At 56.1% G+C, this 22,496-nt stretch overlaps 1 protein-coding gene across 10 annotated transcripts in view; it reads right to left on the bottom strand.

The window, feature by feature from the left end:
- Positions 1-124: 124 nt before the first annotated feature.
- Positions 125-22,496, bottom strand: part of Gse1 (Gse1 coiled-coil protein) — a 304,272-nt gene continuing 281,900 nt past the window's right edge. For 8 of the 10 annotated variants that reach the window (XM_046434609.2, XM_046434611.2, XM_058576020.1 and 5 more), the window contains 14 exons: positions 21,699-21,898; positions 17,789-17,961; positions 17,126-17,317; positions 16,381-16,572; positions 15,718-16,022; positions 14,984-15,308; positions 12,347-12,954; positions 11,309-11,421; positions 10,855-11,125; positions 9,533-9,646; positions 8,446-8,817; positions 6,622-6,909; positions 4,343-4,446; positions 125-3,654 (listed from right to left, as the gene is read on the bottom strand). In XM_046434609.2, coding sequence (XP_046290565.1) covers positions 3,520-3,654; positions 4,343-4,446; positions 6,622-6,909; positions 8,446-8,817; positions 9,533-9,646; positions 10,855-11,125; positions 11,309-11,421; positions 12,347-12,954; positions 14,984-15,308; positions 15,718-16,022; positions 16,381-16,572; positions 17,126-17,317; positions 17,789-17,961; positions 21,699-21,898 — 3,392 coding nt within the window. In that variant the 3' untranslated portion in view covers positions 125-3,519. The remainder of the gene's footprint in view (positions 3,655-4,342; positions 4,447-6,621; positions 6,910-8,445; positions 8,818-9,532; positions 9,647-10,854; positions 11,126-11,308; positions 11,422-12,346; positions 12,955-14,983; positions 15,309-15,717; positions 16,023-16,380; positions 16,573-17,125; positions 17,318-17,788; positions 17,962-21,698; positions 21,899-22,496) is intronic. The other 2 variants (XM_046434610.2, XM_058576019.1) reach the window with 2 other exon arrangements.

The following is a 22,496-nucleotide window of genomic DNA, read 5'->3' as shown; positions in this document are numbered from 1 at the left end:
GAAAACCCGAGCCAACTGAGGTGCAGCTGAGGATCTTCAGGTCTGACCTGTGAAACGATGTGGAGTTGGTGGTTGCCCCCCACCCTGGGGTTGGGGGTTATCTTATAAAAGATTTCTCTTAACATGATTTAGGAAGATTTTATTTTTTGGATGTTGTCAGAAATTACAGCAATATATTCATAAATACCTAATTACTACATTCAACAAATAATATTACAATACAGTTAATTCAAACAAGTACACTTAGAACAGGTTTAGTTTCACAGCATCTAAACTGCCCCCAGGGTGACCGAGGCACTGTTGTCCTCCCTCCCGCCTGAGTCTGGGTTTGCTGTCCTAGCAGTGAAGCACAGGGCACATACAAGTGACACAACCAGCGAGCATGTCTTCCTCAGGTCAAGGCAGAGTCTAGCAATCAAGCGCTGGATCAAAAAGCTGGGGACAGGCTACTGCAAGTAGTGACCTGAAGTCAAAGCATGGTTAACAGGCAGAGTCGAGATCCTAGTCAAGGGGCTAATGCACTGTAGGAAAGGAACAGAATCTGCTAAACATCTCCATCTCCTGGTGGATCTTGGGAATTGTCTACACTTTACGTGGCTCAGAGGGAAGGGGCAGATCTGTTCTGGTCTGAAATTTAGCTTGCTTTTTGAAATTTGGCAGTATTGTGAGCTACTTTGAGGGAAAATTCTGTTACAAACTTAACATTTCTTGTTTCATTTCCTTTCTGCTAAAGGTGTTGGCTCCTTTTGAGACTCAGTGTCCTTAGGAGTACAAGCTAGGATGATGAGAGTACCAGTTAAGATTAGAACTGAAGATGTGGAATCCTGTCTTTGTGGTCATGTTATCTGAGAGGAATGGATTGGGGGCTGTTTTGTTAGTTTGGCTCTGATTATATGAAATAACTCATTTTAAATATCTGGTTAAAGGTGGAACTACATGACCTAGCATCAGAGGGTGTCCCTTGCGTTTAGTGAATTCCCCATCAGGACAGATGGCGGCTGTCTCTTCCAGGTGATATGGCAGACACGGAACTGAGGAGGACTGAGGTATTCACATAAATACTGACACACAGGTTACATCATCAGTTCTAGAGCAGATCTGATGTGCTGCTCAACTTTTTTAAAAACATGAAGAGGGCTGAATAGAAGACCCTTCAGTTTGCATGTTTTTGTTAGCCCAGGTGAGGACAGACATGTGCTGTGTCCACCCGGAATCATCTGACAATGGGTGTTTTCAGAGCAGAGGGCCAAGTGCGGGGTGGGAGGACCACCGCGGCCTGGGTGGTGTGCCGTCCTTTGTGAGCTGCTTTCTTACCTTGCCTTTGTCTGTGCACACTGTCTGGTTTGTACTTGGGTCGTGATTGTCACATTACTTCTCGAGCACAAGAATCTTCAGAGGTCTCCACGAGCGGGAGAACAGGGAGGCAGAGCACGAGAGCAGGCGGGCCAGGCCATATTGCTAGCTCAGCACCTTGGCTCGCACCAGCAGAACTCTGCTCAGGTATCTATCCTCTGCTCTACATGCCATGAACTGCCCCTCAGTGTCCAACCTAGGGAGCGCCTCTCAGGTGCAGGGTGGGGCTGTGCATTTCCATTAAGTAATTAGATCTACTTTTCCCTTTTACTTTAGTCAATGCCATTACCAAGGTTGACTGGCAAAAGCACCCAGACACCTGACATGGCAAGCAGATTTTAAGCAGAGAAATTCAGTGGCAGTTTGCCCTGACTGCTGGCTGTGTAGCTCCCTCTGCACACCTGTGGACCATGTGGCTCCCTTTACTGTCTTGTAGTGGATTTTGTGGGGAGGAAGGTGCCTGACGACTGGCAATACTGCTGGCACTTATTGTCCGAGTGTGCTAATAACTGGAAGGTTCTTGGCAGGCATACAAACAGGCATGACAGCAGCCACTAACAAGCTGCTCTGCCCAACAGTGCTCACAAGAGCAGCACCAAGTGACCAGGCCAGGTATCCTGCCCTGTCCACCCCCAGGACAGCTAGGCTCTGGTTAGGGCCCTCTCCTGCAAGAGGTACTTGAAGGAACAGCAGCAAGGACTGGGTGGCACCCCATTGCTTCGTGGGGTTGGGATCTGCCAGGTTTCCCGCTGTTCCTGTCCTGGTAAGTTCAAAAGGAGTTCAGCTCAGACACTGTCGACCCTACTTCAGGCTTCCACAAAGCTTTGCATCTAGATAAAGCCTCTGAGATCTCTCCTTTCCACCTGCTGTCTGGTGTGTCGGAACGCTAGGGCAGAGTGTTCACTTCCTGCAAGGTGCTCCTGGGAAGACCTGTGCGTGTGTGTGGCTGACCCACCCCAGCTGTCTTGCTCCCCGACTCCCCTCCTCACTTGCCAACAGCGGGTTCTGTTTGCTCTGCCTGCTGTTGCCTCGCCCAGTGCCGGAGGTTGTGTGTGTGGGGGGTGTAACGCATGGCTTTCTACATTGGTTTCTGGTGCAACTCAAAAATGAAGTGATCGCATAGGCGCCAGTGGTAAGCTCTTTTACTTTTCTTCTTCTTTAATTTTTAAAAACACTTCAATATTTTAATGTCCTGACCAGCAGCAGTACAAACACTAAAAGCAAGTTGTTTTTTTTTTTTTTTTGCCCAGAAAAAACAAAACAAACAAAACCCCCAAACAGGAGAAACAAACAAAATCCCCCAAACCACATATTAAAAATGGCAGGCTTTTTATAACAATAATTAAAGTAATAAAAACATACAAAACTTTTTTTTTTAATATATATACACAGTACAAGGCTGAAGCACCTTTGACTTTTCTCTCAAAATTTACGTTTGTATGAAAACACCACCCACTGCAGTAACAATTTGGTGGGTGTGAATATATGTATACATAGAGCTCTGTACATTCTCCCCCATGGAGTAATAGAAAGGTACCTTCAGTCGTGGGTCTGTTTATCTTTAGGTGAGAGCATTTCCAGGCAGAAGCCTTGGATTGCTCTGTGTGCTCCTAGGACCTGTTGCTTTGAAGATAATTTTGCAGAAAAGTAAAACAAATAAGCCCTTTACTGAGGTTGCACCCAGCCTTCTCTTCAGCTGAAGCAAGTCCCACTCCTTGTAGGAACGGGGCCAACTCCAGGGCCACAGCAAGAGCAAGCCTGGTTCTTGCAGCACAGTAACACGGCACCACGAGGAACAACCAGCCGGGTCTGATCCAATCCCGTGCACCGGGGGCAGTAAACAGTATCGTTTTAGTGTTGGTAATGGAGCCTTCATTTCCAGATTAAAAAAAGAATGATGGGGAAGGAGGAGTAAAACCACCTTTGGAAAGAAAAACCATGGGCGTCCTACAGTGGTTGCTCGCTGAGTACAAGAGGTGATCCGACTGCACTGAAGTCAAGGTGAGTGCGTTCATTTTCGTCTGGAGCCTGGAACCCTTTGCTTCATGCATGGCACATTCTCATTTTTTAAGCTTCAAACCTCCCAGTGAAAAATATTAAATATTCAAGGTAATAAAATAGATAATATTTCTATACTATAGGTTCAGCCTAGTGCAAGGGAAACCGTCACCTCGGGTATCCCTTAAAGCAGCCCCTGGGCCAGTGCATGGTGGGCAAGGCAAGGCACTTCCGTAAGTGGTCCAGTTCTGCCTGGAGCCGCTCCCTCTCTGAGACAATCTTCTGCTTCTGGCTCCTCAACTCCTGGGGAAGGGAAATTCTTGTCAAAATACATTCATTCCATCTGTAAGTGTGTGGATTAAGCATGTGTGGTGCACGCATGTGCCATGGAAAGGCAAACCTGGCACTAGAATGTCAAGCTGGGAAAGGGATGTTTTCAGACAGTGGCCTCTTGAGGACAGTTTGAACTGGCTCTTCCAGAGCCTCAGACTCTGGCAGTACTTACTCTTTGGAATGGGGGATTGAACCCAGGGGTACTCTATCTCTTAGCAAGACCCTATCATAAAATTTAAAAAATAGTCACTTAGGCTGGCCTGGAACTGGCAATCCTCCTGCCTCAGCCTCTGGAGTCATCAGGATTATAGGTGTAGGCCACTGTACCCAGCAATAATATATGCTTTTAAAGAAGCAGCATGTTCCACTGTCTCAGCTCAAATCTGAGTTCTTAGAATCCCCTTTGCCAATGAAATCCTCTTCTGTCCTCTTGAGCAAACGGCAGCATGGGGAGACTGATGCAGGCAAGGAGCAGCACCTCTAAGTCCCACGAGCTGAAGATAGCCAAAACCCCCCTTCTTTGATGAATCTTGGCTAACTCACTGATGTCTGAATTTACCCGTGAAATGACAAGTTGTGACCTCTTTAAGGAGATTTCCCCTCTGAGGGCCTATTCAAGTCTCAAGACGACTCCCACCCCCCAAACACACACACTCACCGCCATGCTGTGGGAGAGCTGCTCTGCTGCCAGACTGAGGCTGTAGTGCTGTGCCTCCAGCCGCCGGCACTGTGACTGTAACACCTGACGCTCCAGGTTTTGCTCTGCAAAGACAAGAAGTGGCAATGCAACATCATGCAGGGACCACATGTCTTCCTGGCCCAGCAGCAACTAGCCTCTCTCCAGTGCAGGTAGATGAGGCCTCTCCTGGGGACCATTGTGCCTGTTGCCTTTGACTGTACAAATTAAGTCCAATCATTCAACAGGATATAAGAAGACGACCTTGAATCAAAAGGCAGTTTAGGAAGACAGCAGGGGAGAGTAAGTCTTTGTTTTTGAAAGCTGCATCTTAAAAGCCAGATTTTAAAAGGCAAGCTGCCCAATTTCAGAGAGGCTAGAACAATTTTAAGTACTGGCAGTCCAATTCAAGGAGTGTACAACATCGGGGGTGGGATAACATGGAAAACATTAACTTGACAACGTACATCATAAACTCAGCAAACTTAAATGGAATGCTTCTAAAGTTTCACCAACAGGAGTCTACTAATGCCTCAGCAATAGAGGTCCTAGTCATTGACAAGAAAATATGAAAACTCAAAAGGAAAGAACCCCACTTATTATTTGCAAAAGGTCTGTTCATCTATGATTGCTACCTAGGACTTAGCTTTTTCACTAAGTGAACCTAAAACTAAATCCAATAAAAGAAAACTGGTCATGGATAGGTATTCTAAACCACAGCTGTATAAACAAGATGCTAATTATCCCTAAATCTGTAAATTCAATGCAACTGAAAATCATGACAGGATGTTTTTTGGGGATGGGAGGTATAATGTAACAAGATGATCCTAAAATTCAGGGGAGGGAGCCAAGGAAGGGCTGAAACCAGCTGAGCAATAAGCTCAGAGTCAGGACAAGTCTTTTCAGATAGAGAGGTGCTAAGCTAGGGCCCAACTTAAAACACCCAGACAGATCTGCCTCCATACACACAGGCGAATCCCAGGCAGGAGAAAGCAACACTTGAGATACGCAAGAACATCTCATAGAAGAGCATCCTCACAGCCCTGGGTTAGGGAAAGAACTCCAAACAAGGCATTGAAAATGACTGATATGTCATAACTGTTTTTTTTTGTATGACTACTGGAGACTGAACCCAAGACCTCCAGCATGCCAAGCAAGTGCTCTAGCACTAAGTTAATCCCCAACCCTATTTTGTTATTTTGAGACAGGGTCTCACTAAGGTGCCTGGCTCGCCTCAAACTTGTGATACTCCTATTTCAGCCTCCTAGGTTGGTATCATAGGAACATGTCAATGCAGTGTGCTTTTTTTTGACTTGTTTATGAGTTATGCAGTGCTGGAGGTTAAACCCAGGGCCTCATGCATGCTAGGCAAGCCGTACACCTCTGTGCCACACCCTAGCCCCTGCAATCCCACCTTAACATTAGCAATCTACAACACTGGGCAATAAACAGCAGGAGGCAAACAGTGGTACCTGAGATTTGCTAGCCATGCTGGCACAGGCTGATGGATACCCAAGCATTCCCACTGTTCCCCTATGAGGTCTTTGTGGACATTCTGAGGAAGAGGCGGGTAGGAAGTGGTGTGCTGTAAGCACAATGGCAGTGACCTAGTCTGGGATTTGTGAGCCTGAGCCCCCCCCCCCCCCGTCAGACTCTCTGAAGGGCTGGAGTGTGCGCTCCTAGTTGAGGGCCAAGCGGCCTGGGTTGTGCCAGACTTGGAAAGCCTTGGGCAGAATCGAGAAATGAACCTCGGAGTAGAGTTAGCTCAAAACACAGCCATCATCCATGACACACTCCTTTCAGGGGTCCCATCATGCCTCTCAGGGACACAATCACAGGCATGGTGACCAGGTTGGCTACTGGGACTTGGCACACTAGGTGACAGCCCAAGGAGAAAGGCCCATGTCTAAGCTGTCATGCTGAGTAACAGGTGCCACACACAGCCAATGCTCTCGTAATTCACCGTGCCCAGGGTCTGGGGCACTGCTCAGCTACCAGGTAGGTGCCTGAAGGTCTGAGTTCTAGCCCAGTAGCCTCCATGCCCAAAACCCCAAACTGCCCCAGCGAGAATGGCCTCAGCTTTGGGCATGAGGAATTACCAGTGCCAGAGGCAGGAACCTGAGGAAATTCACCTTCTGGGACCTGCATCTAGTTACCCAGAAAAAGCTCCAGCACTGACTCCAAAGCAGCCCCTGAAGCTGGCAGGAGTTTTGTGTCTATAGGTGCTGTGGCTTCCTCCCCCAGAGCCCCAGAGCCTGTACCTTCTACATGTTCCTGGTAAGCTTCAAAAATCGCCTCGATCCCTTGCCACTTGCGCCTGGGGGCCTCCTCCTCCTCCTCCTCTTCACCGTCATCCTCACCATCGTCCTCCTCCTCTGAGTCTGGGTCCATCTCCTGTGTGGAAGGGCCCCTCCTCCCAGTTGGGAGCTCCTGTTGCCCGTTATGCTGGGGCAGGGGGACCCGACTGGAGGACTGCAGCTCAGGAATGTTGTAGTGGACAGATGTGTCGATTTTGTGGTTCTGCTCTGCAGACAGCACAGCCACACTCCCTGGGGAAGATAAACCAGCATCTCAAGGAAGGGTCTCCAGAGGCTTTGCCCTACCTTTGGTGCAGAGTAGGACCGCAGCCTGCAGGCAGATTAAAGATAAAGCAAGCCCAAGGTGGCTCCTTACAGAAAGATGGGACTCCTGCGTGACCTTGGGCAAGTCCATCAGTTTGAATTTCTAAGCCCTCAGGAAATGCAGCTCCTCCTCCCTTGAAGGGCGTGAGCATTTCAGTCCCTGGGCACAGCACCAGCACCCCCTGTGGCATACATGGCCCTGCTGCCTCTGGGTGTTGGCATAGTCAATAGCCTGGCATGGCAGGATGAAGAAGCAGGTGAATAAACAAGGCAGGAAAAACTATCCCAGGACCACATAGAAGTGTGTAAGGCGTGGCTAGAAGGAGCAGGAGGGTGGTTCAAAGTTCGTAAAAACCATCTCAAAATCTACCCTAAAGAGTAGGGACCCATCTGCCTCTTGTAAAAAATTTATCCTGAAAAATGGTTCTTCCTAATAAATTCATGATAAAAATCCAGTAACACACTCCCTAATTTTTGTGGAGTTGTTCCCCCAACCTTCAGTGCTGGGGATGGAATCCAAAGTCTCATGCATGCTGGGCACGTGCGCTACCACTAAGCTGGCCCCTCGCCCTGGGGAGTCTTTTAATCACTGCACAACCCACTACCCAGAGTTCCTTGCTTCCTGGGGCCTGATTCATCTCTGCTGACAGTGTGAACTCGGGTGGAAGACCCAGCTCTGTGTCAGAGCTGGATGTCTGTTAGTTCAGCTTTAAAGGCATGAAGCACTAAACACCTAAACAAGATCTGGCATAACAGTGACTGGCTACTGCCGTTCACATTCATCTCATGCCCAATGGTTGCTTGTTGAAGTTTTTTTTTTTTTTCTTTTTGGTGCTAGGAATTGAACAAAGAGGGCACTTTGCTATTGGGCCACATCCCCAGCCCTTTTTACTTTTTGAGACAGGGTCTCACACTTGTGGCCCTCTGGTCCCAAGTCACAGGGATCACAGGCCTGTACCATCACACCCACTGTTGAGGATTTTTAAAAATGTCGAGTTTTGATTAACTGAATCACATGCAGTAATCCCTGTTCTCTGACCTTCAATGACTCCCACCAAATTTAAAAGGAGGTGGGAGTATGGGACCAGGAAAACAGTGCTGCCACTACACACTTGCTGGGTCTCGGGAATGAGCACAGGCACACTGGTGCCTCATGGAAGGACCAGAGGGGCCACTCTATTGTGGAAGACACAGCAGCTCATGTGCCCTTACTCACGGCATCACCTGCTCTGTGACCTGGGAGTGTGGTCCCCAGATCAGCTGCATTAGGTTTGCCTGGGGGCATGTTGGAAATGGAGTCCTGGGTCCTGCTCCAGACCCCTGCCTGGTGAGATCCCCAGGTGCCTGATGGGCACTGAAGTTTGAGAGTGCACGCACATGGCTCTGCTGAGCAGCTGGTGTGCAAAGACATTAAGCAGCTGCTAACTCGTCCTGGGAGCAGAGTGGGACGGGCAGCCTCATTACCTTTATGCTTCTGCAGGGCCTTCTGGGTGGACTGCAGCACCGACTCGTGGAACTGATGCGCAAACTCTTCTGCCATGAAGGGCTCCCACGGCTTGCTCTTCCCGTTGATGCTGTGGGACAATGGCACAGGAATGTCCTTGGGTGCAGCACCCCGGATGTAATGAAGCATGCTCAGGTTCTTCTTGCCCCCAGGGGCCTCGCTCAGCCTGGCCTTCTCACCGCTGGTAGGAGCCGGCTCCTGGACTCTCGATAGCTCTTGGGGCCTCAGCTGTTCTAGTCTCCCAGTCTCCGCGGCCTTTGGGATGTCGGACAAGGAGGCAGCGACCCCAATAGGCTTATCCACCTCCAGAGAAGCTGGCTGTGTGGCTGGTTCTTTGAGAGACAGAAAATGAGGGTAGGTTAAGAGCTGCAAGTTAACCGGCCGAGTGTCTAGCACGCAGACCCTGGTCTCTAGGAGCTTATGTTCAACAAAGACCTAGTGCAAAAAGCCAAGACTTGGGGACACTGAATTAAAATTGTTGTGTACGCGGATAAGGAAGGTCTGAAGACACGGAGTGCTTAGAGGCAGGTCCATCTGGGAACAGTGCCTCCAGAGAGCATCTGGGAAGAAACAGATCAGAAGGAAGAAGCAAGTCACTTCTGGTCCCGAAAAAGTAGGGAGTTGGTTTAGTCCAGCTGGATAGAAAGAGCACCCGAGCAGCAGAGCTAAGAGGACTGCACTGTGAGGCTTTCTGCTTCCTTCGCTGCACAGAGGCACAGTCAGACTTGAGGAAGGAGGTGAGAACAGGTGCTGGCGTGGTGGGCGCAGACAGGCTCAGGCCTCAGGCCCACCCACGATGACCACCAGGTGGCTCTATGGCAGCAGGCACCCTCCCTCGGCTCTGTGCCCACCTGTGAACTCATACTGTATCCGCAGACCTGCACACTGTGTGCGAAACACGAACTGTACAAGAGAGACGGAGAGAAGGCGGAGAAAAGCGCTGTCTCCAGCAGGTCAGGTCTACGACGAAGACGACCTGAGGGTCACCTCTGACCCTGGGCAGCCCATAGTTCCAGCTGGTGGTAGGTGGGGCTGTCCTTCCCTTACCGCTCAAGGAGACGGCAGGACTGTCCCTCGGAGAGTTTGTCAACGAGTCTGCCACTGCTGCTGACAGTGCCCTCTGCTTCACGGCATGGAGCATTTCAACAAGCCTCTCTTTGTCTGTGAGAAAAGCAGCCCGAGGTTACCGAGGCAGCCGTCCTCCGAGCGGGAAGGAAGGTGGGAGTCTAGCCCGACTGTGATTGGCAGGACGAGCCCCTCAAACTAAGAAGAACTGAGAGTGAGTGCCATGAGACGGAGCCTCTGTCTACACGCGGGCCAGGTTCCTGGGCTCCCACCGCACGTCTCAGATGTGCTCCAGACCGCTGTGGCACTCTTTAAGAGACAAGGAGATGGCCCCTGTGAAAGGAGACACTCTGGGGCACAGTGCCCCTTCCGGTATATGTCTGGTGCTTCAGCGCCACCCCAGAATCACAGCCATTTCCTGAAAAGGAATGCAGACCCCAACAAGTTCCACCCCACAGGTCCTGTTTCAGCGGCACTTCCTGCCAGCTGTGAAACCGAAGGGGCCGCGGTGCTGATGCTTTCTCTAGAAATTCAGCCAGGTGAAAAGATGGTTTTTGCAAACAAAACTAGACATGTTTCCAGGGATTTGTGTTGGCAATCAACCTGTCACTAACCCTTAAAGGGAAAGCAGAGTGCGACCTGTTACAATGGGAACAAACTGCTACATCTCTGGAAAGGAACATGCTGAGGCAAATAACGGGACCCTGAGGCCCTCTTTGCTTTCCCTTGACTTTCTTAGCACCAGGCTAGCGTGTCAGGCAAGCCGAGGAAGCGGAAGAGCTAAGGAAGTGCTGCAGCACACCGTCTCTCCTGCACAATGGCTTTGAGCCCAGAGGGTCTTTCCCAACATGGCCAGACCCATCTGGAAGCACCTTTCAGGGCAAGCTGTCTGCTCGGCATGTGTTGGCTGTAGCTGGTGGCTATAGGCCATCCCTCTACCTCCCTCGCCAGGCCTCCTGCCATCAGAACACAAAGCCCAGAAGATCTTAGCGGCCCACCCAAAGGACGAGCCTGCAGTTTGCAAGCCCAGAGTGCCTGATGAATGGAAGGCAGCATCTCCCACACTCCCAGGTGGAGTCCCTGAAGTGCTGTGCCTTCTCAGGCTCTAGAGGATGGAGAGGTGCCAGGGCAGCGTCAGCTCCAGATAGGCTGCACATGCAGGAGGACCACTAGGACTTCATGTCCATGCAGGATGCAACCAGAAGAAACGGGCTCAAGTGGGGAGCAGCCTTGGTGGGCCTGCTTCAGAAGCACATGCCCCCTGGGAGCCCCATCTGCCCACCCACGCGGGCGTGAGGCCATACCTTTCCTCTTCTCGGCACTGATGTGGGTCAGGTTGAAGATGGTCAGGAACTTCCTCTTCTCCTCGAAGTTGGGACTATTGTTCATCTCGTCGGGGCTATAGCGGGTAGACAGTGCCAGTCTCGGCGAAGGTGTCTGCCGCTTACTCTGAATTGCCGGGGGTGAGGGGCTCCTCTCTCTCAGCATCCGTCGCCGCTTCCTCCGCTTCTGGGCCACCAGTTCCTCCTTCTGCTGTTGGGTGGTCAAGCCAAAAAGTTGCAAAAACTCTAGCTTCTGGATTGGAAAAGAAAACAAATCAGTTGGAAACCACTGCAGTGGTCTGCTCTCGCTGTCCCGGGGTCCCCCTCTGGGGTCCTCCAATCTGCTGTGGCCAACTCGGTGCCAGCGATGATGGATAGGGGACTCAAGACTAAGAGCCCAGCCCCGAGCATGCCCCAGAGGTGAGGAGGCCACTACCTCGGAGGACGTGTCCAGTTTGAGGGGGGCCTGCTCGGCTACGCAGCGGAGGTGGGCTCTGACCTCCTCCTCGTCGCTCTCGTCATAGGACTCATCGAGGTCGTAGTAGTACCCTGGTGGCAGAAGGCTACACTCAGTCAAGGAAAGACCAGCCACCAGGCCACCTGCAGGTCTCTTGGAGCACCCCTAAAATCAGTTCCTTCCCACCCCACTGGCCACTTGCACTAAGAACAGCAGGTGCCCAGTTGGCCTTGGACCAAGTGACTGGGCAGACAATACCCTCTGGCAGGTGCCGAGGGTGCACACGTGCTCCCTCCTACTGTGACCACCCAGCCTCCCCCCTGGGAGGCAGAGCCCTACTCCATGGTCACAGGGTTGCTGGCCTTCTCTTTTACAAGATGAGTGGGGAAGAAAAACTTCAGTTGGGCCCCAAATCTAACCTAGACGAGCAACCCAGTAAGACGCTGCTGCACTCTGGCTGTCCCAGAGTCTCGCAGCCAGGCCTCTTCCCTGCTTTCCCCAGCTGTCTGGCAGCTCAGTGAGCTGCTAGCTGAGCTTCCTGTACCAGCAGAACAGTTAGGAAGTGCCCAGCTCTTGGCCTGGCCGGGGCAGCGCCAGCTGTGCTCCGCACTCTCTGGCCACTTGTCTACAATTGACACCAACCCTGTACTTAGAGCCCTGCTGGGCCCAGGTCTGGCCTGTCACCAGCTTCTTCCCCTGTTAATGCTGCACTATTAATATTTAACACTACTTCATCAGTCTCCACACACCACTTATCAATCCTGTGCGTCTGCAGCACCATCCTACACGCAGGCTTCAATTTACCCATTTGGGACAGTGTGCGCCATGGCAAGATAGGGGGTGGGGGGTCCTGGGCCTGTCTCCCCAGTGGAGGTATCAGATGCTGTATAAAGGTCTACAAATTTGCCACCTGAAGCCTATTAACACTCCTGCACCGGGGGCGGAGTGAGCTGGCACTAGGAGCCCTCATTCTGCTAAATTCCAATTCTCAAGCAGGCTGGGTCCTAGGGGCTGCACCTTTTTCCTGCGCCTCCCGCCGCCGGCGCTCCTCCAGATCCAGCTTGCTGACCAGCCTCCGGCGCTGCTGTAGGAACTCGTCATAGATGTAGGAAGGGTCAGGGCCCCTGGGTGTTGGATGCCGGTAAGGTGAGCCAGGCTTCAAAGGCCCACTGAGCTCCCCGAAGGAGGCTGCCGGGGGGAGGGAGGCTCGCTGCTGGCCCAGGATGGTCTGCGTGGACTTCTCGAGTTCAGCAAGAAAGGGCCCAGGCCCTGGGGGGAAGGCCTGGGGCTCCAGGCTTCCTGCCTCCCTTGGTGGAGGCTGGTACTTGTCCAGGGGGGCAGTCTCGCGCTTCCGGGGCTCCTCAGCCTTCTCTGGGCAGTAGACACGCTCCACCTTCACCAGCGGCACAGCAGCCTGGCGGCTGGGCTCAAATGCAGCTGGGTGGCTGTGCAGAGTGTGGCTTTCAGCCCGCCGCGTCTCCAAGGCAGTGTCCATCATGGACACTGGGTTCCAGAGGGCCGTGGGCATGGTGTGGTGCTGGGGCTTCGGGGAGATGAGAGGTGGAGGCCCACCAAAGTGCTGTGGAGGGTCGCGGCTGCCCTGGTCATGACGGTTTGGTCCTGGCCTATGGAGACAGCAGTTGAACCCATCAGTCACTCACGCAGCCCACTGGCCCCTAAGGTCCCCGTGGGGCTCCCTTGAGAAATGGGTAGGAGGGAAAGGAAGAAGGATGTCGCCTGTGTGCCACATCCCAGGGCTGGGGTTTCAAGTCCTCCACTCTGAAAACCGGGGCAGGCGTGTACAGACCTGCCTTGAGGGGACATGGAGGCGCAGGCCCAGGGTCCTGCCTGCTGTACAAACACCCATGAACACGGGCCTCATCCTGCACTTTACCGGCAAATTCATCCCTCAGTGAGATGTGGGCCTGCCTCGGGCTTCTCCTCCAAGCAATGGGCAGGTAGCAGAGAGTGGGTCAGCCCTCTGTGCAGGGGCCGTGTCTGTCTGCCCAGCCTAGAGCCAGAACAATAACTAGGGAGCCATGCCCATGAGGTGGGGGCCCAGCTGCTGCCCGGCCCCCTGGTGGTCCCCATCAGAACTGCAGTGGCTCCTACCTGGGCAGGAGGGTGGTGGGGATCTTAAAGCAGAGGACCTTCCTGTAGACAAGAAGCTTTTCACATGGTTAAATGTTTCCCCTCTGCATTTAAAATGAGTCATTTCATGAACGGCTATTTTGAATGTGTACCTATCTTCCAAAGCTTTCTTAAGACACATAAGATGTTTGAATCCATGCTGCCCACTGGTCTAGGTCAAGGGTTGCAGGGAAGAAAAGGGCAGAGGCCAGGGTCTCAGTCCTCCCTCCCCACCCAGCTGGGGATCTGTGTAACAGGGCCATCATGGCTGCCCCTCGTTATACAGTCCCGGTAGTGACCCCACAAGCAGTGAACATGGAGACCACCACCAAGAAACCGTATCCACAGGAGAACAGCAAAGCAATAAAACCGTTAGAATAAATATTTCACACACCAGGGCCAAACACTGAGCGGTTTTTCCAGCTGGGAGCGCAAGAACCCCGTCAGAACATCAAATTCACGATGCTATAGGGCCACGAGTACAGCCAGACAGAGGGCCTCAGTGCCCCAGTGGCTCCCCAAATGGGAAGCACGTATGTAGACCAGGCCCTGAGAGCCCCGAGTGCCAGGGAGGCTGGATGTGGCTGGTGGACACTCTTGGGCCTCAGTGTGAGGCAGATCTGCAAGTCAGAGGGCAGCTCCCTGAGCAGACAGGGCTGGTGCAGAGGGACAGTCTATAGCAGGGGGGACCCCACTGCAGCTGTGCTGGGTAGACAGGGGGCCAGGCCTAATGCCTTCCCAGTCACCCGGATTAGCCCAGCTAATCCCCTTGCTGCCCTGCTCTACAGCAGAGCAGGGAGGGAGGGAGGGAGTGGAGACTGGAGCGGCAGGGTGCCGAGTCTTAGACACCGCAGTGTCTTATGGCAGACAGCACCACAGCTGCTGAGGGCTGCAAGATGCTCAGGGATCTTCCCGCCTACCCTCCTTGTGCTGAGGAAAGGGAACAGAAGCTGTGTCTCTGGGAGGCACAGAAGGCCTGGCTCTTCAGAATGGGGACATGATGCCCAGGCAAGTAGGGACAGGGAGGTCTAGGGGGCGCTGGTGACCAGCTTACAAGGCCAGTAGGGGCCTGATGACAGGCACAGGTCTCCTAAGAAATTCTCAAAGGGTTTAAAAATAAGGGATCTCTCTTTCATTTTAAGCAATACAGCACATCTTTTCCTTAAATAAAAATTAAAGGCGGTCCCCGTCTCATGGGGAAAATGAAAGCTGAAAAGACGACGACAGTGGAGAAAACAGGGATTTTGGTACATAAGGCTCCTCCCTTGCCATCTTCTAGAGCCATAAATGGTGTACCAGGGCTGCCCCTGGCTGCATGTGAGGGAGCCTGGTGCTGGACCTGGGCTGGGTGGCTCTGCCCACAGTGCTCCTGAGCTGGCTGTGCCCTCAACTTCCTCGCCGGAAAAGGGAATGGGGTGAGGCCTGGAAGCAGCAGAAGCAGGCACCTCTGCAGGGTGCTGGGCTAACCCCAGGTGCCCCCTCACGGAGGTCCCCACGCCCGCCCTGCCCCAGCTGCTGTCCCACCTGGTGCTGTCAGGCCGGTGCTCCGCCTCTGTGGGCACCGCAGGCCGGCCCATGTCCAGGTGCTGCTCCAGCACCTGCTGCCGGAACTCGGACACCTGTGACTGCCGGTCTTCCTTCTCCTGCCGTAGCCGCCGCTGCCGTGCCAGCCACTTCTCCTCCTCGTTGGTGCGCTGGATCAGCAGGGCCGTGGCAGCACTGCTCCCCGGCAGAGAGAAGATGCCGTGGTTGGAGATGAGGCTGGGCACGGTGTGGTGTGGGGTGGGTACCGGGTGCAAGGGGTGCTGCACAGGCTGGGGCGCCTGCAAGCCCATGTCCTTCAGCTTCTCTGTGGGGAGAAATGCCGTCACCGCAGGGTCCCGCTGCCCCCAGCCCTTCTCACTGCGTTTCAAGGGACTCTTCCCACCCCTTCACGGGAGCTCTCCGGAGGCACATCTTGTCCCGAGAGCAGCACGCTCGGTGGCCGGCCAGCCCACTGGTACCGGCGCAAGCAGAGCCATTACTAAGAGCTGTTTAATTAAAACAACTAACAACTTTCAATGAGGTAAATCACATTCAACCCAAGGCTGGGGCTCATCACTTCCACGCTCTCGGGGCTGCCCATCTACCTCTCCTGTCCTGGGTGCCACCGCGCACCTCCAGACTCGGCTCAGCAGCATGGCCCCGTGGCTGGAGAGCAGCCGTGCTGGGAGTGCTGCTGACCCTCGGTCCCTCCCTCCTGCTGACGGCCCGGGCACCTGCGCGCGTGGGGGTCAGCTGCTCCGAGGGCTTGACTCGCTCTTCGGCCGTGTGGCCCCGGAGCCCGTGCAGCTCAGCCACAGGCAGGAAGGCCGGCTCCAGCGCCTTGGCCGTCAGCAGCTCCTTCTCCCGCGCCCGCTGCTCCCGCTGGCGCTCCAGCTCCCGCTCCCGCTCCTTCTCCCGCTCCCGCTCCAGCTCCTTCTCCCGCTCGCGCTCCTTCTCGCGCTCACGCTCGCGCTCCTTCTCCCGCTCCCGGTCAGCCTCCCGCTCTCGCTCCCGCCGCAGCTCCTCGTCCATCTGTAGCCTGTGGGGCAGGCAGAGAGGGCTCGGGGACCCCGGAGAGCACGACCCGGGGCAGCCCACCACAGGACTCCCAGGACTCGGAGCAGCAACGGGGAGAGCCGGCTCTTCTCTCATCGGGGCAAGAAGAACCTCAGAGTCCAGAGTTCCACGAGAGACCCCCAAACGCCCTGAAGCCCTTGGCCTGCCGGGTGCATCGCTCAGAGCGCAGAACCGCCAACAGGCCCGTGGCCACCCCACTGAGCAGGTAAAGGAACTCCTCACCAAAGGCCAGGAGTCCACCAGACTCCAGCCTGTGCGTCCCTCCCCCTGCTGTCCAGGACTCAGCGGACCCCCCGCCCGCAGCCCAGGACAAAGCTCACCTCTCCGCACTAAGGCTGGACATTCGCTCCGAGTGCAGCGCTGCCAGGGACGAGTGGGCAAGCTCGGGCGGGTAGCGGACCCCAGAGAGGTGCAGGTGCACAGCCGATGGGTGCAGCGGGGGCAGGGAACTGGGGGCGGGGATGGGGTAGAACGGGGACCTCAGGGCCGACAGGCAATAGGAGTCGTCCATCCTGCATGAAAAGAAGGGACGGGGGCGGGGCGGGGGGGCTACTGTCACTCACAGGAAAGGCAAGCGTACCTAGCATGTACAAAGTCCCAGTCAACAGGTGCTGCTTGGCTAGGTACGTCCACCTGTCTAGGCACGTTCCATGTGGCAAACTAGTAATAGGTGCAGGCCATGTCTTAAGGGCTGTCCACTTCTGATGACACCTATCAAGCCAGGTTCAGGGGGTTGCCATCCTGAACAAGAATGCTACCTGGCTTTCTCCAGGGCCTGTCACTTGCAAAGGCACCCTGCACACACCACACTCACAGCTACCAGCTACTGTGGCTACTGCCCAGAGCACAAAGACCAGGGAGTAGCTGCCTAGGCCACGGGGCCTCCCTCCAGAAGGAAATGCCCGATGGTAGTTAGGAGTTGGCTGGGACCTGGGGAAGGACATAGGGGCTGCCCCAGGCTTTCCTTGGGAGCATGGTCCCAGGGCCCAAGAGACACCTCCCACCAGGTTGCACTCTGCAGAGAACAGAGCAGTCAGTGCCGGAGCCCAGGCGGGGGTGGCTCACCTGAAGGCCGGGTGGGGGAAAGGGTGCGGGGCCAGGTAGCTGGGGTGGTAGTAGGCAGCGGCTGGGTCCAGGCTAAGAGGGGGTAGGGAGGACATGCGCAGATCCTCAGCAGTGTGGTAGGGCCGGAAGCTTCTCAGGTAGTCCTCGGTCACAGTGCTGGGCGGCACCACATGGTGCACGGGCCGCTGGAGGCTGTAGGGACAGCAGGCAGGCAAGCAGACAGGTGAAGGAGGCCTTCCAGCTGGGAAGGGTTGGGCTCCCCACCTCAGGCAGCAGCTTGGCAGGGAGGGCAGGGCCCAGATGCCCATCACCCCTGCTCTGGGCACAGTCCTGCCTCTCAGCAGTATGACACAGGCCTGCAGGTCCCTTAAGGTCCTCACCAGTGGGTATGGCTACAACCCCCAGTCTGGAGGGACTCCGGCCCCAGGACAGCTCGCAGCAGGGCTGGAGCGAGTTAACAGTCTCGGTGTGGAATGGACACAGGCACAGATGGGGCCTGCTCCTGGGGCAGGGCCAGCCACAGAGGCCAGCGACCATCTGGCGGCTCAGGCTTAGCCTCAGCTGGTGCAGGCTCCAGGCGGCCCAAGCACGGCCAGCCAAAGCCTGCCTCAGGGACCCAGAGACACTGACCTCCCCAGCCCTTCCCATGGCCCCAGCACTTACTTGAGTGGTGGGAAGCGGGAGTCCTGCACAACAGAGCTTGGGGAGAGGCCAAAGGGGTAGGGTGTGCTGAGCAAGTGGGAGGGGATGGCGGGCCCCCCCGCCTTCTCCTGGGGCAGTGGCGGCTCCACAATGAGGCGCTCCCGACCACTGCTGCTGCTCCTTGAGGTGGCGTCCTGCAGGACAGAGCCAGGGTCAGTACCAGGGAGCCTGCGTCAAGGCCCCAGGGCAATATGGCCAGCAGAGCCAGCTCTGGCCATGCCTGGGCTTCTTCAGACTGTGGAAATGCCCCAGGTTCAGCTTGTGTTCTAGAAACTTCCTTTCCAAGAGCTTTACTACCAGAAAAGCAGCACATGGTGTGCCGGGGTCACTCCTCACTGAGGCCTTGGCACCACAGGCTCAGCACCTCAGGAAGAGAGCCTGCACCCAAGTGGCCCTGGTGGCAAACAGAGGGAGGGGCTCACCCAGTCATGAAATGAGAGGAGGTGGTAGCTCTAGGGCCTGCTCCCCGACCTGGTCCCCCAGACAAAGAAGGGGTTCTACATGAACTGCCCCCCATAATAGCATCCAGCCCATGAGAGGTCCTGCCTGTCCTTGTCATCTGTTACCACTGGCACCCCCCCCCCCCGAAGGCCCTTGCTTCACACCCGCACAACTCCTGGCCAGCAAACCAGGCTGACAGTGGACATGCTCCCTGGGCAGGCGTCAGCTCTGCCACTCTGAGCCACAGCAACGGGAAGCGGGGGTCAGGGTCCTGCGACTGGCTCCTTGCTGCACCAGCAGGAACAGGTGCTGAGCCTGTCACCTGCCCTGGAGCCTGACCAGCCTGCCCCTCCCGGTGCCACTCTCCTCTGTCCAGAGGCCAGGCTGGCACGGTGCACCACAGCCCAGCCAGCCCCTGCACAGACAGGGAGGCCCCTCCTGCCCTCTACCTTCCCAGCACGCGCTCTCCACAGGACAGTCAGTGACAACTAATTGAAGGAGACAGGTCGCTGATTGGAATTTTTAATGAGTAGCAACATCTGCTCCTTTCTCTGTGCCCGGCAGGCCCTCGGCTCCCTGCAGGGCTCCTGCACGTTCGTGACCTCTGACCTGCCCTCCCAGAAGGGGCATTCATGCAGGTCATGCAGGTCTCCAGGGTGGGACACACTCGGCTGTCCCGTGCCAGCCGCAGGATCCTCCAGCTGCCCGAGTTACAGCAGGGTGGGCTCCCACCTGGTCTTAGGAAATGGCTCCTGTCTAGTCCCTGACTGCTGTGCCTCAATTCCCCCACTGTCACATGCCAGTCAGCCCAGCCTGGTGTAGCGTGGTTGGCCACAGAGGTGGACAGGATGCAGGTAAGGCATGAACTTGGGCTGGGCCTCACAGCTTGTGCCCTGCCCCTCACTGGCCCCTTGCACCAACGTCCTCAGGCCACTTCCCAAGTGGGGCTCCCTGCATCTCTCTCTCCTCCCCGCAAAGGACCAGGGTGCAATGGGTCCTGGGTGGGGGAAAGGATGGAGACACCCCTGTGCCTAAGACCTAGGATGGGCCAAACCAGATGCCACAGCCTCAGAGACCTCTGGGACCAGGGTACAGTCCCTAGAACTTCAGTCAGGACAGCCCCCACCAGCCCCCTTCTCCCCTTAGCCAGGGACAAAGCCTTGCTTGAAGGCAGCTGGGCCAGATGGCACCTCCCTGGCTGAGGATAAACCGAGGGAGGGCCGTACTCAGAGGGCAGGGGGCTCCGCAGCTAGACCCACATGCCTGCGGCTGCCTTCTGCCTGGAGCCCAGCCAAGCCTGCACCGGGCACCTGAGAACTGGGTCAGCGGGCTGGGCCTCACTGGGTGAAGAGCGGGTGACAAGGCAGCACCTTCATCCTGAGCGAGGCGGGCCCTGGGTGGCCCCCAACAACTCCACGGTGGTGGCCCGTGTGTGTGTGTGTGTGTGTGTGTGTGTGCGCGTGTGTGTTGCTGCAGATGGTCAGGGTGCACCTGCAGGGCAGCTCGTTACTCCTGGGCAACGGCTGTGGGCGCAGCTGCACGAAGAGGTGGCAGGCAGGGAGGGGAGCCCCCCTGGTGATTAGGGAGGCCCCACAGCAGGCAGGCGGGAAGGCCCTGCTGGCTGCTGAACAGACCATCCTTCACCCACCTCTCCTGCTGCAGCTTGCACTCCCGGGGACAGTGGCAACCCCCGGGAAGAAAGGGCCAGCATACCAACTGTGGCCACACGGAGGGAGGCAGGCCTCTCCCACAGGATTAGGCTCTCCACTGGGCCTTTGTGCCGCTGGTGAGCGCGCGTCACCTGCTCATCTGGCGCCTCCTCCCTCCCCTCCTCCCTCCGCATCAGGGGCTCACCAGCTGCCGCGTGGTGAACTGCTGGAGCACAGCTCTCTCGTGGTCCCCTCCCCAGGATCACTGAGCGATTCTGAGGCAGTAGGGACTCTCCTCGGGAGAGCCTGCTCTGGGCAGGAGGCATGTGGCAATGCCACTGAGCCCCTGCGATGTGTGGGGGCATTCACAGGCACCCTGGGTTGGGGTAAGGGCTCTGGTCTGCAGCTGGGCACAGGTGTCCCTGGGAGGCTGCTCTCGGGTGGGAGCAAGAGCCATAGTCACCAGCAGGGAGGAATAGCACCTGTGTCTTGGTCTCCTGCCTCCCCGCAAGGTCAAGGCTCTGACCCCCAGGGGAGGAGTGTGTGGCGAGAAGTCCAGAGGAAAACTCAACTCCCTTCTCCAGGACTGGCCCTCTCAGGTGGCCCCGAGGCCCCTCGGGTCATGGCAGCAGGCCCTCCTGTCCTCCCTTTCCAAGCTGCACTTGGTGGGGAGCGAAGCCACACAGACAGGGCTCCAGGGGCAAGTGAGGCTCCAGGCCAAGAAGCCAAGGTCAGCAGAGGCCACGTCAGGATGGGAGTCCTGCCTGGGCTAACTATTCCTAGGGGGGTGCAAGACTCCTGCTGGAATCCTTGGGGGTCTCCACCCTGGAGCAGGGTGGTCTGTGGCCTGAGGCTGGCTCCTGTCTTGCCTCAAGAGCAGCAAAGGTGATGACCAAGCTGCTGAGCCCAACCCCCACCCTGCCCAGCAGGGGAGACAGGGAGGGGGCGCAGGGGAGAAGTTTCCAAGCGTTAATTAGCGTTTCCAAGCAGGGCCACCCCTCCGGGAACATAGCAGAAAATTCAGATCCTGCTGCCAATGAGACGGCTCTTAATTAGGAAGGGCCCCTCTAGGCCCAGCACCAGGGTGCGTGGCAGAGCCTGGCCCTGGGCTCCTGGGCTCCCTGGCACAGGCAGTCACCAGTGAGATGGGTGAGGGGCTGCAGGCACAAAAGGAGCCCCCATGTCAGGAAAAGGCCTCCTCTGGGGGCTTCCAATGTAAAGACAGGCGCGGAAACCGCGGGACTTCCTGCCTGGTGGGCTGTAGCCAGCTCTTCCTATTTCAATTCCAGGTCTGAGCCAGGTCAAGTGCTGAGCAGCCCCCCATCCTGACCAGCACCTGGGGCGTGGCTGCACGTGGAGATGGGGCCTAGGAGGCCACACTGTGCACACCACTAAGGTGTGCCTGGTCCAATGACTGGAGGGCGCCCAAGAAGGGACCAGGACTCGGGCAGAAGATGCAATGTGCAAGCCAAGGAGAGGCCTCAAGAGGGACAGGCCCTGCCCACAGCCCCACCTCGGGCACTATTCTCCAGCATGGTGGGGAACAAACCACATTTACGCTGCCTAGCCTGAGGTGAGGTGCTCTGTCCTGGCTACCTGAGCAGGTGACACAAGGGTCACTCAGGCCCCCCTGCACAAGGGTGCTGCTGTCAGGCCCCTGCAGAGGAGACGGGGCTCAGAGTGAGGTGCCAGCTCTGACCCCACCTAAGAGTCTGGAGCCAGCAGAAGCCAAGGAAGTCCTCTCCCTGGGGAGGCACCTGCCCTGCTCAGATGCCACTCACCGGACGGCTGTCGCTCCTCCAGACCCCGTTGACAGTCTTGGTTGGGGCGATGGTCACCACCGGAGGTGTGCTGGGGACACTGTGGCCCCCAGGGGGGACGATGATGGGACCCATGGGCACACGCTTGGGTGTGCTGGCAGGGGAGCTGTGGTTGGTGGCTGGAGAGGACACGGGTGACGACTCACTGCTCAGCGATGACCCTGTGGAAGGAACACAGCAGCTGAGCGGGGCCAGGCCCACCTTGCACCACCGCCACTCCAGGAAGCCTCCCAACCCATACACAGGAGGGGGCAGAGACGCCAGACCTGGTCAGTGGCTCAGCCATGGTCCCTTTGCCCCACGGGCTGGGACAGCAAAACCCAAAGCATGCCGTGCTCTAGTGCCACCCCCACCCTACCAGGGGAGCCCTGTCCCACAACCAGCTGTCCTGGCTCCAGGAGAGGAGGGCTGTGCACATGGCCTGAGCAGAGCTGCAGCGAGCCCACCAGCAACTCTTGCAAGGGCCTGCGTGTCCTTGGGGGCTGGGACCTGGACTGGGTGGCCCAGGAGGCCAACACCAGTGTCCAGGAGGCTTGAGGCTTGCAGGTCACCAGCAGATGTTCATCTTTAAACTTAACCCCGAGGTAAGTCACCATCTTAGAGCCCAAAGCTAGTGGGTCGGATGTTCACCACGCTGCAGAAACACTACCATCCATTTCCAGAACATTCCCTGCACCCCAGAGAGAAGCCCCCGTCCCTCAGTGTCGAGGCAGAGGTCAGGCAGAAGGCGAGGAGGGTGGCCTCAGCAGTGTGACCAGG

This window comes from Marmota monax, unplaced genomic scaffold, assembly GCF_021218885.2.
Source record: "Marmota monax isolate L192 unplaced genomic scaffold, Marmota_monax_Labrador192_F-V1.1 WCK01_AAM20220418_F8-fsc00024, whole genome shotgun sequence".
Classification (NCBI taxonomy): domain Eukaryota; kingdom Metazoa; phylum Chordata; class Mammalia; order Rodentia; family Sciuridae; genus Marmota; species Marmota monax.
This window is presented reverse-complemented; position numbering and strand designations above follow the sequence as displayed.